The 16,092-nt window shown below is 50.0% G+C and overlaps 2 protein-coding genes across 2 annotated transcripts in view; both read left to right on the forward strand.

The window, feature by feature from the left end:
- Positions 1-7,029, forward strand: part of LOC146252478 (nucleolar protein 4-like) — a 7,441-nt gene extending 412 nt beyond the window's left edge. Inside the window, exons 2-6 of the mRNA XM_084679079.1 lie at positions 47-70; positions 1,992-2,144; positions 3,980-4,091; positions 6,784-6,893; positions 7,018-7,029. Of these exons, the coding sequence (XP_084535205.1) occupies positions 47-70; positions 1,992-2,144; positions 3,980-4,091; positions 6,784-6,893; positions 7,018-7,029 (411 nt within the window). The remainder of the gene's footprint in view (positions 1-46; positions 71-1,991; positions 2,145-3,979; positions 4,092-6,783; positions 6,894-7,017) is intronic.
- Positions 7,030-12,684: 5,655 nt separating this feature from the next.
- LOC146252479 (nucleolar protein 4-like) overlaps positions 12,685-16,092 on the forward strand; it is a 38,571-nt gene continuing 35,163 nt past the window's right edge. Inside the window, exon 1 of the mRNA XM_084680778.1 lies at positions 12,685-13,091. The gene's annotated coding sequence lies outside the window, so the exon portion shown is untranslated. The remainder of the gene's footprint in view (positions 13,092-16,092) is intronic.

Genomic DNA, 16,092 nt, shown 5'->3' on the forward strand with positions numbered 1-16,092 from the left:
CTGTGTGTGTGAGTGTTTGTGTGTCTTTGTGTCTGTGTGTGTACAGTTCATCATAGGGCAGTACACCTGGGTACCTCTAAAAGTAATTCTGCCTGAATATCTCTTGTATCTGATTAAAGTCCACAGATTCTCTTGAACCAGGATAAACTGAACCTGAAACATTCTCAATCAAATAGTGTGTCTGTGTGTGTGTATAAAAGAGAGAGAGAGTCAGAGAGAGAGTCAGAGAAAGAGTCAGAGAGAGAGTCAGTGAGAGAGTCAGAGAGAGTGAGGAGATGACAGAGAGAGTGAGGAGGTGACAGAGGGTGAGACTCAGAGTCAGAGAGAGTGAGGAGGTGACAGAGAGAGTGAGGAGGTGACAGAGAGAGTGAGGAGGTGACAGAGGGTGAGATTCAGAGTCAGAGAGTCAGACAGAGTGAGGAGGTGACAGAGAGAGTGAGGAGGTGACAGAGAGAGTGAGGAGGTGACAGAGAGAGTGAGGAGGTGACAGAGGGTGAGACACAGAGTCAGAGAGTCAGAGAGAGTGAGGAGGTGACAAAGGGTGAGACTCAGAGTCAGAGAGAGTGAGGAGGTGACAGAGAGAGTGAGGAGGTGACAGAGAGAGTGAGGAGGTGACAGAGAGAGTGAGGAGGTGACAGAGAGAGTGAGGAGGTGACAGAGGGTGAGACACAGAGTCAGAGAGTCAAAGAGAGTGAGGAGGTGACAAAGGGTGAGACACAGAGTCAAAGAGAGTGAGGAGGTGACAGAGGGTGAGACACAGAGTCAAAGAGAGTGAGGAGGTGACAGAGGGTGAGACACAGAGTCAGAGAGTCAGAGAGAGTGAGGAGGTGACAGAGGGTGAGACACAGAGTCAGAGAGTCAGAGAGAGTGAGGAGGTGACAGAGGGTGAGACTCAGAGTCAGAGTCAGAGAGTGAGGAGGTGACAGAGAGTGAGACAGAGGAGGAGAGCGAGATAACTCTAGAAAGTTCCCCACCTTTTCCCTGTTTGTCTCAGAAACAGTGAATTCAGCCTCAAGCATGGATCCCCCTCCTCCTTTCCACTCCTCGTCCTCATCCTCCTTCCCCCTCCCCCCTCCCCCTCCCCCTCCCCCCTCCTCCTCCCCCTCCTCCTTTCCACTCCTCATCCTCCTTCCCCCTCCCCCTCCCCCTCACCCCCTCCTCCTCCCCCTGAATTCAGCCTCAAGCATGGATCCCCCTGCTCCTCCCTCCCCTCCTTCTTTCCCCTGCTCCTCCCCCTCCTCCTACCCACTCCTCATCCTCATCCTCCTCCCCCCCTCCCCCCCTCCGCCTTTCCACTCCTCCTCCCCATCCTCCCTCCTCCTACTCCTCCTCCCAGTCCCCTTTGCGTCCCTCCAGCCCTCTATCCTACTCCCTCCCCCATCATACAATCTCCCTTACCTCCCCCTTACCCCCCCCCCCCCCCCTCTCTACACACACACACTTCCCCAGGTGCAGACAGAGGCTCTCTCGTGGCCTTGTGGCAGAGGGAGGATCCTAACCCTTCCTTCCCTCATTCCCCCGGCCCAGGGGAGAAGGCCTGGGTGGGAACCTGCCCCTGCTGCACTCCCTGGGGAGACCCTGTGCCTGGCTGTTGACCTTCCAGGGACAAGGCAGGGTGTCTGGCCTTCCGCTCTCTCAGTGCATTGGGCTGCATTGGCGTTACCATGCAGCGTGCGTGTCTTTGTGCTATGAGAGACAACCAGCATCTCAAGTGTGTTGGTGTTCCTAGTTAGGCCAGCTCCCTTCTGTGGAGTTCCAGTAGGATGTACATTGCTACACTTGGAAGGTCAATGAAAATGGATGACTAAAGCTCTTCATTGGAGAAATGTTACTGTGTGTGTGAATGGTACGTAACTGTGTGTGTGGAGTTCTGTGTGCACTGTGTGCATATTCCTCTACGTACTAGCTGTTTAGTGTATGTTCTTCCGGCCTGCGTTAGGGGCCCGTGGGACCGGCTGCTAAAGTGTCCTCTCTCTCCCCGTCTCTGGCAGTGTGTGGACGGGGTATCCGGCCAGGACTCGTCCTTGAAGAGGGTGGCGGTGGTGGAGGACTTCTTTGACATCATCTACGCCATGCATGTGGAGATCAGCTCTGACCCGGGCAGGGCCCCCAAGCACGCAGGACAGAAGAAGACCTACAAAGCTGTAAGGGTCTCTCTCTCTCTCTCTCTCTCTCTCTCTCTCTCTCAATCTCTCTCTCTCTCTGTCCATCTGCCCCTCTCTCTCCCTCTCTTTCAATTTCTCTCACCCAACCTTTCACCCTCTCCCAATCTCTCTCTTTTGCTCGTGCTCGCTTGCTCCCTCCCTCTTTCTCTCTTGTTCTCTGTCTGTCTACCTCCCTCCCAGTGTCTCTGCTGTTAATCAGAGGGTTTTGCAACCTGTCTGATTCTCTGTTCCTCTTTTGGTTCTTGAGTATTCATTCCTCTTTCCTGACTTCTCCACTCCAGTTTCTGTAGTCTCGGTTTTCACTGAAGAACGTTCTCACTCAGAACTCCCTCCTCCTTCTCTGTTCTCTCTATTCTTGCTCCCTTATCCCCCTCGTCTTCCTCGTCCTCAACCTCATTATCGAAAAAGAACGTAGAGATGGAGAGAATTTCACTTTACTGCCGGAGAAAGAAAGGAAAACGCTTCTCACTTCCGGTCGAGAGATATATTCGATTTTCCTGGGGAGCCATGCTGAGATCTGTCTCTCCATCTTTCCAACTCCACTCCTCCTCCTCTCCGTCTCCATGGGTGGGCAAGCGAGGGGGAGGAGGCCAGGTGTCTGGGCTGGTTCAGGAGAATGACAAGGCTGGAGCACAGACCGTGACCCCTGGACAGCTTCTTGACCATCCATAACCACAGCTGTATTTCTAAGATGGCCTGTGAGACTGCAAATCGGAAAATGTTCCCCTTCACACGGACCTCCTTCAAGGAACGGAGCTGTTTTTCATTTCCCAATGTAGCTCCTACAGGGCTTTCTCAATTGGTGTGACTGCCCTCTTCTGGTGAAACCCAAGAACTGCATCTCTCAGCCCCGCTAAGCACACCAGGCCCAGATGTTCCCCTGACCTCTTTGTCTCCCTCTCTCCTCACCCTCCCTCCCTCCCTCCCTCCCTCCCTCCCTCCCTCCCTCCCTCCCTCCCTCCCTCCCTCCCTCCCTCCCTCCCTCCCTCCCTCCCTCCCTCCCCCCTCCCCCGTTTCCCTCAGCTTCATCCACCCTCTATCTCCTCACACACTCCCCCGGCTCTCCCCCTCCCCCCTCTCTCCGGGACATGTCTTGTGTGTGTGTGTGTGTGTGTGGACTTGCCCCTGTGTGTCTCTGGGTCCTGGTCAGTGTTCTCCTGGTGGCAGGGCGGTGTTGGTTCCAGCGTGCCAGCGTGCCAAGGCCCTCTGCCAAACCACAGAGAGGCTGTTGAGACTGTCACCACAGGCTGCCACTGACATTTGTGTCTCTCTGCTAGACGACGATGCCCCCCCCCCATCCCTCTCTACCCATCCCCTGCTTTCACTATGTCACTCTGTCTCTGTCCCCATCTTTATCATGCACACACACGGAGACAAACACACACACATTCACATGCAGACCCACAGACACACACACACAGCTCTGTGGTGGTAATCGGTGCAATTTTTCTTAATTTATCACAGAACTGCAGCCTGTTTGACTCTCTGTCCCTCTCTTTGTCTTTTTTTCTCTCTCTCTCTCTCTCTCTCTCTCTCTCTCTCTCTCTCTCTCTCTCTCTCTCACTCTCTCTCTCTCTCTCTCTCTCTCTCTCTCTCTCTCTGTATCTCTCTCTCTCTCTCTCTCTCTCTCTCTCTCTCTGTCTCTCTCTCTCTCTGGATCTCTCTCTGTCTCTCTCTCTGTCCCTCTCTCTCTCTCTCTCTCTCTCTCTCTCTCTCTCTCTCTCTCTGTCTCTCTCTCTGTCTGTCTCTTTGTCTCTCTCTCTGTCTCTCTCTCTGTCTCTCCCCGTCCCTGACTCTGCTGGTGGGATGGACAGATTGCAGAGACGTATGCCTTCCTTCCAAGGGAGGCGGTGACGCGCTTCCTGATGAGCTGTGGGGAGTGTCAGAAGAGGATGCACATCAACCCTGCAGGAGCAGAGTTCAAAGGTGACTTTGACCTCCACACCTCCATCCATCCTTCTGTTCCTCTCTCTCCTTCACTCCTCTCACTCTCTCCTGCTCTCTCGCATTTACGCCACTCACTCAGTATGATCTCTCCTTTGTGTCCTTGCCTCCTTTATCTCTCTCTCCTGCTCTCTCTCTCCTGCTATCTCTTTCCCTCCTCCCCTTCCATTGTCCACCTCTCTTTCTCTCTCTCTCTCTCTCTCTCTCTCTCTCTCCCTGTCTCTCTCTCTCCCTGTTTCTCTCTCTCTCTCCCTGTTTCTCTCTCTTTGTCGATCTCCGGTCTGTACTGAACCCTGTGACCTGGTTAACGAAGCGCTGGTCCGGTATCACATGTCGAACAGACCTCATTATGACACCTTCAGCCCTCTTGGGTTGAGGGAACAGTATGAGGTACGGACAGATGGAGAGCTTCACTGGAGTGGCGAGAAGAACTTTGTGAAGAACCCCCCCACCCCAGACACACAGAGAGAGACACACACACCACTGCTGGAACCCTAAAGGCAGCCCCATCCTCCATCCCCTTACTCCTCCCCCCTCCCCCAGCTCTCCCCCAGCTCTGCCGCCCCCCTCCCTCATCTATGTTCCCCTTCCCTCAACTCTCCCCCCCCACCCGCACTCCCCCCCCCCCCCCCAGCTCTGCCCCAGTCCAATTAGAATAAGAGTCATTGGAGTGTCCTGCCTCCTCGCTAACACACTGCAATTAGCCCAATTAGAGGCTTTTAACAAAGAAAATGGGCAGGAAACGAGCTAATGTGTACAGTATAAGGGGAGAGAGAGAGACAGAGAGAGAGAGAGACAGAGAGGGAGAGGGAGCGGGGGAAAGAGGGGGAGAACGCTGGGAAAAGGCAAACCTTGATTGTTATCAGCATTGCCAGAGAGGGAGAGAGGGAGAAAGAGAGAGAGAGAGAGAGAAGTGGGTGAGGAGATGGAGGACTGGCTGGCCAGTTTTTCATTATTCATACATATTTGATTCCTGTTATATTGGGGCTGAGATATTGCCCAACCTTCGGCACCTCTCTCTAGAGTAGGAGAGCTGTCATATGTAAACCTGGCTAAATGGAGTGTAATCACCACCAAACCACCTCTCAGATCTCATGCACGCTCACACACACACACAAACACATGCACACTAAGATAGAAGCACACACACACGTTCTGAGGCCGGGCGTCTGTCAAAGGCGCGTATCAGTGCTGAGCTAACACTGGGTGTCGCCCTGAAAGAGATCAACTAATTGGCTTCCTACCCTGTGGGGGTCTGCCCCCTCCCATCCCCGACCCCCAATCATAAACCACCACCACCCCCCCCCTGCCCCCCCCTTTCACCGTAGCGACTTGCACGAAAGTTCACCCTTGCATTATTAAAAAGCAGTTAATTACTCTGCACTGGGGCTTTTTGAAATTGATGCCGGCAGAAGAGTTTGTAGCTCTGCCCCTTGGCCCCTCTCCAGGCAGGGCTGCATGGAGACAGTGTTCTGCTGGGTGTGTGTCTCCAGGCAGGGCTGCATGGAGACAGTGTTCTGCTGGGTGTATGTATACAGGCACCTGACCCAACCCAGGACTCCCTGGTTCTGGTGGTACAAACCCAGTCGGCTAACACCAGACCAGGTCAACATCCCCAGGACAGCCGAGGGCTACCTGGTCTCTAGACTGTCATCGGTACACATAGGAGAGGGCTACCTTATATCTATCCTCTGATCCTCTTTGTCCTCCATCCTCCCCTCTTCTCAAGCCTTCTTTCCCCTCCTCCCCTCCTCTTACTCCTACACTCATGTCCCTCTCCTTCAGTCCCCTGATCCTCTGTTTCCTCTCTCTGCTCTCCCCCTCTCCGTCCTCTGATCTTCTGCCTCTTCTCCTTCGTCTCGCGCTCACCTTCCTCTCCAGACTTTCATCCTCTCTTCCTCCTCTCATCCCCCAGCTCCATCTTTTCATCTCTCTTCATCTCTTTTGTTTGTCAGGTCATTTATCTGTTGACCTACTAAAGACAGAAGGCAGTCAGGTGTGTGAGAGGAGTGTGTTAGATGGGGGGGGGGTGTCAGAGGACACAATGTGGCAGATCAATATGCTACAGTAAATAGACAGAGGCTTGATCATTGATTAGTGTGCGTGTGTGTGTGTGTGTGTGTGTGTGTGTCTTCAGGATGGATGTCTTGCCGGTGATGGTTGATTGATAACTGATTACACACAACTGATATGATCTGTGATGGAGAAGAGTGGATGACAGTTTGGTGTATGGTGAGGTCTAACAACAGTGGGACCAGCCTAGAGAGTCCACATGGGCCAGGGCTGGAGGGCTGGAGGAGTAGAGCGGTGGAGTGGAGGGGTGGAGGGGTGGAGGGGTGGAGGGAAGGAGATTGGAGGGAAGGAGGGGTGGAAGGAAGGAGGGGTGGAGGAGTAGAGCGGTGGAGTGGAGGGGTGGAGGGATGGAGGGATAGTCAGAGGAGCCCTCTCCTCCCACCCCAGGAGGACCTCTCCTGGTTAGCGGGAGAACTACCCTGCCACGCCCTCATCCCACATGCACTGATGCCACTCGCTGTTCTTCATTATCCGGATCAAACACACACACACAGACGTGTGTTTTGCAGTTGAGGTCCGCGTCCTCTCGTCGTGTGTGTGTGTGTGTGTGTGTGTGGGATTTCTCCTCCCGTTCCCTGACGGTGTCTCTCTGTCTCCTCAGAGAACGACCGGCCGTCCTCACTGGTCCCTGACGTCATCGACTACAACATGCCCCTGACCACCACCTACCTGAAGCAGATGAAGCTGCAGTGCATGAGCACCAACGAACAGGTACGCACCTGCTGGATCCAACCAACCAGCCTGTCCGTCCATCTATAATTATTCACCCGATTGGTCAATCAATCCATCAATCAAGAATTCCGACAGGATTGTGTCATGTTGTGTGTCACAGCAGATGAAGCACTGAAGGCAGGAGGGAAGCAGTGTTTTGGGTCTCCTGACTGAGCCCAGACGGTCTCCATCTCCATGCTCTCCTTTCTTTCCGCCTGTCTCACCCCCTAACACTGCCTCCCTGCCTGTCTCACCCCTCTGCCTGTCTCACCCCCTAGCACTGCCTCCCTGCCTGTCTCACCCCTCTGCCTGTCTCACCCCTCGGCCAGTCTCACCCCTCTGCCTGTCTCACCCCTCGGCCAGTCTCACCCCTCGGCCAGTCTCACCCCTCTGCCTGTCTCACCCCTCGGCCAGTCTCACCCCTCTGCCTGTCTCACCCCTCGGCCAGTCTCACCCCTCTGCCTGTCTCACCCCTCGGCCAGTCTCACCCCCTGTTCCTACCTTCCAGCCCTTTCACCCCTTTCCTTCTGTCTCTCCCCTTCCCAACCCTCCATCTCTAGCTTACCTCCTCTCCTACAGTATCGTTCACCCCCTATCATCCCTATTTGCCCGTCTCGCCTCATCTCCTCCCTATCTGCATGTTGCACCCTCTCCTCCTACCTACCACCCTGTCTCACCTCTCCTCCCAATTATTTGAAACTGTGGCTATCTCTTGGAGTGTTGGAACAGAATTATTCTTGGTTGTCAGTCAAGCTCCACAGCCAGGTCTGTTTGTGTGTACGGCCGAGTGCGTGTGTGTGTCTGTGCCGTTTGATAACTAGAGAAGGAGTGGGGGTTCTGCTTTTTTCCAATTAACAGAGCCTCTAAGCTGCTGTCTAATTAGGTGAGGTGTGAGAGCAGCAGTGGAGTGCCAATTTGCAGAGGAATGCCAATATGTCCTGTCTGCTAGCTACCCCTGCCACCCCCCTCACTTACACAGCCCTGCAGACCTGCAGGAAGAACTCTGCTCTCGCTGCATTCCATTTCTTTCTCAACCTTGCATCAATGTCTGGATGAGAGAGAAAAAAAGTGTGATAAATGCAATTACCGAAAAGACACGATTCTTCCATCATTCTCAATATATCATTGATTTAATAATCTCCGCCTCTGTAAATAGGCGACTCGTGAAAAGACATATGCGACTATAATTGAGAAATGAGCCGAGCGATTAATTAATTTTAGTTTTATATATACGTATATATATAATAAAATGTTACTACATTGTAATATATGTGTACAGCAATTGGTATGTCTCCTCTGATGAGATGCAGTGCTTTGTCTTCATGTGGGAGCTTTGTTGTCACACTCATTGTCACCAGATTGTCGGGAGCTGAAAGACAGCACCCTCACATCTGTGTGTCTGTGTGTCTGTGTGTCTGTGTGTCTGTGCTCTGCAGTGTCTCTGGGTGTCTGTGTGTCTGTGTGTCTGTGTGTCTGTGTGTCTGTGTGTCTGTGCTCTGCAGTGTCTCTGTGTGTCTGTGTGTCTGTGTGTCTGTGCTCTGCAGTGTCTCTGGGTGTCTGGGTGTCTGTGTGTCTGTGTGTCTGTGTGTCTGTGTGTCTGTGCTCTGCAGTGTCTCTGGGTGTCTGGGTGTCTGTGCTCAGCAGTGTCTCTGGGTGTCTGTGCTCTGCAGTGTCTCTGTGTGTCTGGGTGTCTGTGCTCTGCAGTGTCTCTGTGTGTCTGTTCTCTGCAGTGTCTCTGGGTGTCTGTGCTCTGCAGTGTCTCTGTGTGTCTGGGTGTCTGTGCTCTGCAGTGTCTCTGGGTCTCTGGGTGTCTGTGCTCTGCAGTGTCTCTGGGTCTCTGGGTGTCTGTGCTCTGCAGTGTCTCTGGGTGTCTGGGTGTCTGTGCTCAGCAGTGTCTCTGGGTGTCTGTGCTCAGCAGTGTCTCTGGGTGTCTGTGCTCTGCAGTGTCTCTGGGTGTCTGTGCTCTGCAGTGTCTCTGGGTCTCTGGGTGTCTGTGCTCTGCAGTGTCTCTGGGTGTCTGTGCTCTGCAGTGTCTCTGGGTGTCTGTGCTCTGCAGTGTCTCTGGGTCTCTGGGTGTCTGTGCTCTGCAGTGTCTCTGGGTGTCTGTGCTCTGCAGTGTCTCTGGGTGTCTGTGCTCTGCAGTGTCTCTGGGTGTCTGTGCTCTGCAGTGTCTCTGGGTCTCTGGGTGTCTGTGCTCTGCAGTGTCTCTGGGTGTCTGTGCTCTGCAGTGTCTCTGGGTGTCTGTGCTCTGCAGTGTCTCTGGGTGTCTGTGCTCTGCAGTGTCTCTGGGTCTCTGGGTGTCTGTGCTCTGCAGTGTCTCTGGGTCTCTGGGTGTCTGTGCTCTGCAGTGTCTCTGGGTGTCTGTGCTCTGCAGTGTCTCTGGGTCTCTGGGTGTCTGTGCTCTGCAGTGTCTCTGTGTCTCTGGGTGTCTGTGCTCTGCAGTGTCTCTGTGTGTCTGGGTGTCTGTGCTCTGCAGTGTCTCTGGGTCTCTGGGTGTCTGTGCTCTGCAGTGTCTCTGGGTGTCTGTGCTCTGCAGTGTCTCTGTGTCTCTGGGTGTCTGTGCTCTGCAGTGTCTCTGGGTCTCTGGGTGTCTGTGCTCTGCAGTGTCTCTGGGTCTCTGGGTGTCTGTGCTCTGCAGTGTCTCTGGGTCCCACCAAGAGCAGGTGGAAGAATGACACAGTGGGAGTGACAGGGAGGGGTCCTACAAGGGTGGGGGCTGATGGCCATACGGTATTTATAGTGCTGGCCTGATTGATCCCTATGGGGCATGCTAGACTTGCCCGATGTAAACATCAGGTATAGTGATAGGGAGGGTGATGGTGATGGTGATAGTAATGGTCATAGTGAGAATGAGGAAGTAGATGGGTATCAACATGTTATGTTGTGAGAGCGTAATGAGGTTCCCAGATCTGAAGCTAGTCTTTAGCCTTGTGCCAGCACAGCAGAACATCCCCAGCTACTGGGGAGAGGAAACAAAGAACAATGACTCACCTATGAAAACCCACAGCAGAGGGCAGGGGGGAAAGGAGGGGTGCCTTGTGGGAGTGGGTTAGAGGGGAGGGGGGAGGGGGGGAGGATTGGATGGGAGGAGGGGGTGACGGAGTGCGTGCAGGATGTCTGAATGGCTGTCCGGTGAAAAGGAGGTCACTGCCTTTTGTGTGTGTTCATGGGGTCCTGATGGAGAACGGAGTTACGAGGGTCTCCAAGTGCAAATAGGTGACGGAGAGACAAAAGATGGATGGGGACAGAGGAAGGGAAGTTGGAGAGAGATTGTGTGCGCAAGAAAAAAGTGACAAGAAAGGAGAACAGAGGGTGTGTGTGTGTGTGTGTGTAAGAGAGTGCTGCTAGACCATCATGACACGCACGTCCAGCCCAATTCAATAAAGGAGGAAATTACCCAGCATCCTTCCTGCTCCAGGCTGCAGACGCAGGGCGGTGGCTCTGCCGGGGGGGGGGGGGGGGGGGGGGGGTTGATGAGAGGAGGCAGGGGAGCGAGTGGAGGGGGTAGAGAATTAAAATAAGGAGATCTGGTTCATTATCGTTTATGGGCCCTTTTCCCATTTATTTTTCTCTTCTCCTGAGGAAACTCATTTAATTTTGGGGGGTGGAGAGGTGGGGGTGATGAAAGGCTATAATTACTTGAGGGCCTAGCAGGACATGAGATAAGAGGATACTGGTTGCAAGGTAAAGATGTAGTTGGAATTTACCAACTCAAATGTAGAGCTACTGAACAGTAGGTTCTTCATTTAAAGTAAAGGTGCAGGTCATGAATTATCAAATGTTTAAATACTGATAATACAGATTTAGAGATCACTTCTTTCCATGTGATATTTAGAATAAAATAGAAAAAAAAATATACAAAATACTGTAGTTACATTATACTATCAATATTGCTTATCTGCCATAATAATCTTGTTAACCTACATAATATATCAGAAAATACACTATATATAATATATAAGATAGATATATATAGCTACAGATCACCAACACATATATATATATATATATATATATATATATATATATATATACATAATGTGTGTATTTATGTCTGTGTATTTAGGATGTGTACTCATGTCAACAGAACCACGATTTTATGTATCCACCACGCTATTAAGTGTTGAAGTGTCTTGGAATGAATGAGTGAATTATTGATCCCCAGCCTGCTATTCCTGTTTCTACCTATAGATGGCAGATCTGCACCATAAATCTCTCGCATAAATAACATGCAGCGTGCGGACCCACAACAGGCGTCTGTTGACTTGGTGTGACTGTGAAGGCACTTGAGAATGAACTAATCCTACTGAGATCAATATTGAATTTATTTATATATATTTTACAGGCACTGTAGTAATCAACCGTATGCATTATTTCGGAGATCTTAAAACATGGAGAGATGAGAAGGATGTGGATTCTCTGTGTCGATCTTCTGTGCTGTGACTGAGGATTACTCTGTTTATGTTTACAGCACCCTTGTGCTACCATAGTCTGTTGTGCTATGAGATTAGGTGGCGGTACGTTCAAGGGTCAGACGTTATACACATCCATTCTGCCTTTGTTTAGATTATTTCTAAGGATTAAATTATTTTTAAAGCACACCATGCCCAAAGGTCCAGTGATTAATAAACTTATACTTTGTATTGGTAAATTACTACATTGGTAAACTATTAAGATCTGTACTTGTCTCTGTAGCCACCATGTTCTCAGGTAGTGGAGAGAGAAATAAAACGTCTCTATCTGAAGGTGATGTGCAGTGCACCTTGCTGGGTGGGAGGAGGCGAGGCTAGCTGATTTGTTGCACCGAGAGAATTAACAAAGAGAAGGGGACAACAAGGGAGGAGAGGGGGGAGAAAGGGTGGTAAAGGCTCTGCAAAGCCGCCTATCACAATTTAAATGGATTTGGTGGAACCCACTGTACTGCCCTATCTCACACGCGGCGTGACGTGGATGGCCGCTGCCCCGCCTCCATCTCTGGGGCTGGCTGCCAGAGCGAATCTTGAGGGTCCTGGGCTCGCGCACACAGCAGGACATTGTCCTTAGTATATTATCGAAATAAAATTGAAAAGACATCAAGAGGGGGAGGTAGATAGAATAGGGGGGTCGATATTCAGAATTGAATTTTACGAGCAGAAGTGAAGGTAAGGACTGTTGTTTCATCTTACGTGGTAGGTTTATGTTTTTATTATGGTGTGCTCAGCTGGTTTCAATGCAGGCTATCAAGCCATTTCTCTCGCCAGCTGTGGGAAATAATGTTGCATTGAAGATTATTCCACCCTATATTTTCACTATGATTAGTATCCTTTCCTGATCGTGGGATTATGATTGGCATTCGTAATTCGAAAAATTGGCATTACATTTTTTATCATTTTTTTTTACCAGCGCTTTATTTGCCAATTGGGCGTTCTGTCAAAGGGATACAAATACAATTCTAAAGTTACGTGGTCATTTTAGTAAAATAACTGAAATATATATAAGTATTTTATCGCGAATGAGTGCTTCACTGCAGCATATTGAGTGTCTTATTTATTCCTATTCTCATTGAAATAATATTGACGGCTGGAATAGCTTGAGAATGCGATTTAGGCTATGTCCTATTATGTGCCAAGTCAGCACCAAATTATTTCTGATGATTAGGCAATATTGTTTAGGTATTATATAGCCTACATATACATGCCTATATGCTTATCGACAGTGATATGTATAAAGCATTCATACATTGCCATGTGTTAGCTTGAAGCTTCCATGCTGTCCTTTTCGACTTACATTGTTTTCCATCTTGTGCGAGGTAGAATGACCAAGCACAGTGGGGAACAATCACTGTCCTCATCTGCATTGATACAGTAACCTCATCTGAATACTGGAGGAGACTGTTGCTATTTGCTTTGTGTGATGGCAATGATAGCCAACAAACCGGGCGTCCGATTCACGAAGTCGGCTGGTCCCTTGTAACTACATTGTTTTTGTAGGCTACTTACGATTGTGTTTTAACTACCTGATAAATCTAGAAATTGGCCAATGTTACCATGGTAACATTCCCCGGGAAAACGTAGCCACAGTAGACTGCTCGCCTTCGTTGCTACTTTGAAGAGATCAACATTCCAATACCGTTAAAGAAGTAAAGAACTGTATTTGTTACCCATTTAGTTGTTGAAAAATATGTACAACTAACTACTCCAGAGTCACACATTTAACTTGGTAAGTAGTGTAAATTGAGACTGTCCTAAAGTTGCTAACTTTGGACCCAAAGCAACGCAAACCGTAGCTTGACAGCCAACTGTATATTGGCAAACCTATAGCACTGCTTTCTCGTTACTGAAAGCTGGTATGGTAGATTAGTTAGCTAGCGTTACCTAGCTAAAAACCATAATGCTACATATTTGTCTTAGTGATGGTGTTGATGATGTTCAATTCTCAGCTCCAGGCTAATATGGTTGTGGTACCAGATTGTCACACATGCAGAGAGGCCTAGCTTTCCAGGTCCCCTTCAGCATTGTATGGCAGCGCATGGTGCTTTCACCGTTACTGTCAGTGTAAGTGTATGACCTGTCTATCTGGGTTTGATTCAATGTGACAGATTGAGTGTTTAAGTAAAAAACAAAAACCATAGCTCCATTCCAGAAGGACTGTGGCTTGTCTCCAGTTTAGAAAGGGTTAATGCTTTAACCCTGTCTTCATCATCCTCTGCCTTCTGCCAAAGCCTCACAAGGATAAAGCCTTCCAAAAAAAAAAACACTTTTCCTGACCTCTGTGAGGGGCTGGCATATTGGAGGGGGCCAGGGTGGTAATCTTCCCACCATGGGCTACAGTAGCATTTGACTGAGTGGGACTATAGCTGCCCACTAAGCCAACTCTGTACTGGACCTGCCCAGTGCTGTATGCTGTGGGACGTGATCTCCTCTGAGTCTGTACTTGACTAGCTTTGTCTGGCGCTGTGCTCAACTAGCCCTGCCTATTTCTTCGGTGTGGTTAATGCTCAGCCAGCATAACCAGTGTCTCCCCACAAACCCCTCCCACAACGCAATATCAGCAGGTGAACAGATCATCTGTCTGCTTCCTCAGCCTTGGGATCAGCTGCCCTGCGCTAGTCCCTCTTCACTTCCCATGTGTCTATCAGCAAATGATCTGTTCTGTGCATGTGGGAAAACAAGTAGGCTTTACAAAGAGGATTACCATTTTGGCATCATGATTGGCTATACCCTGGAGCTAATAATGGGATCAATGGGAGATCACGGTTCGAGGTACATTTGAGCATCAACTGCCCTCCTACGTGTAGTCTCTTCTACTACGCTGGAAACTCCACTCTAATGGTTGCAGACTCACAGGGGAGAGCCATAGAGACTGGCAGGAAAGAAGGCCTACCCACATATTTGGCCACTCACAAACAAAATAGCTTGCTGATTTAGATCTCCTGTTTTTCTCAGCTTGGATTGAATATTTTCATTTACATTTGGTAATTTAGCAGACACTCTTATCCAGAGGGATATACAGTAAGTACAGGGACATTCTCCCCAAGGCAAGTACTGTAGGGTGAAGTGCCTTGCCCAAGGACACAACGTCATTTGGCACGGCCGGGAATCAAACTGGCAACCTTCAGATTACTAGCCCGATTCCCTAACCGCTCAGCCATCTGACTCCCTATTTGCCCCTAGTGGTTTGGGAAGAAGCAGGGCCAGCCCGGTTTGGTTTTGACCTTCTGGGCTCAAAGCCAGTCTGTTTTCCTAGTTGGTTCCACGGTGGTAAAGGGGTTAATCGTCATACGAGAGGCAGATTTGTGGCTGACTGGATTAAACAGGAGTAGAGAGTGTCGGACAGGCCCTGGTGTAATCTCTCAAGGTATTTGTCAAGAGCAGGGGGTCTGGATTCCCCTCGATCTGTTGGCGGACCAGCCCAGGCTGCTGTAGTATTACATTGATGAACGAGGATTTTGCTGTCCACCTGCGCTACAGAACAACAACGTGGAGTGCTTTCTGTTGTCAGTAAAAAGAAGCCTTGTTCAAAAGAGGAACTTTTCGGTAAATAATCTGTTGATGGGGATTTTGCGACGTAGTCTTCAGTGTCTTGCCACGTTGTGGAGCAAATGATTGACCAGGACCTTCAAGTCGTCAGAGGTATAGGCGGTTGGCAGGCAGATTAAACAGATGGGTTGTGGAGGCCGTCTAAAGGGTGACCTTTGCTTTACTCCACTCATCTCTAAGTGAGCGGACTAAAGCTGCTTCCTTCACCTGACCCCTGTTTTGGATGTGCTGTCTGCAGAACGCCAGATGAGTCACACAAACACACACACACAACAAGCTAAGTGGCCTAGCTATACTGTGTATTGAATCTCTGGTGTTGTGTGGTCGAGCTTAGCTTGCATTGTGTTCGCTGGGTGGATTGTGCACTGACAGCTTGTTCTGTTAAAAGAAGCCATTTTAAACTGTAAACCTTCAAACATTGTGTATCTGAAAGAAGGGGGAAAAAAGAAGCCAGTTTGCAAAGCAGAAAAGAAATGTCACTTGCATAGACTAGTGCAGTGTGGCTGTCACCCCTGTTACGTTTGTGACAAATGTCAGCTTCCCTAAAAGCCCCTGCCACCACTTTACCATGATACTTCGATGTGGAAGAAGAATCAAGGTTGTTCTGTCTCTCTAATGTAGTCACCCAGACTGTGTCTGAGAAAGCAAAGTTTAAATATGTATGACCCGTGATTGTCACTCAGAACCCTGCATCTGCAAGAAGACGATATGGAGTTGGTTGCTCTCTGCATGTACAGAGAAGCCAGGCAGCTTGTCAGAAGCCGAGCTGGCCAGGCTGGCGGGCTGCTGTCACGGCGTTCGCACCCAAGTCTGATGGGACTCTGAACATTAACAAGCAGGTCGTGTTTGGGAAAACCCTTCTGTTTCCCAGGCCTGTCTGTCTGCCTGACTCATGACAGCCATCACCTGCCTCGGTGGACGCTATTTGCAATGAAAAAGGCTTATGTGCAGCTGCCAGTCTGTCAATATCTGAAATATTGTGTGCAGGAGGGGAGTTTGACCCTGTACACGGGCTAGATACTAATGTAACTATACTTCAGGAAACCCACACACTGTTCTCCCTGTCTCTGTTATATAGATATCTACATAGATTGACTTTATTCTCTCTCTCCTTTCCTTACCTCGGTTGATTTGTGACTTGTGGCTCATCAAGAAGCCAGTGGTGTCTGGGTGTCTGTGTA

This window comes from Hypomesus nipponensis, chromosome 18 (genome assembly GCF_054491055.1).
Source record: "Hypomesus nipponensis isolate SF chromosome 18, ASM5449105v1, whole genome shotgun sequence".
NCBI classification, from domain to species: domain Eukaryota; kingdom Metazoa; phylum Chordata; class Actinopteri; order Osmeriformes; family Osmeridae; genus Hypomesus; species Hypomesus nipponensis.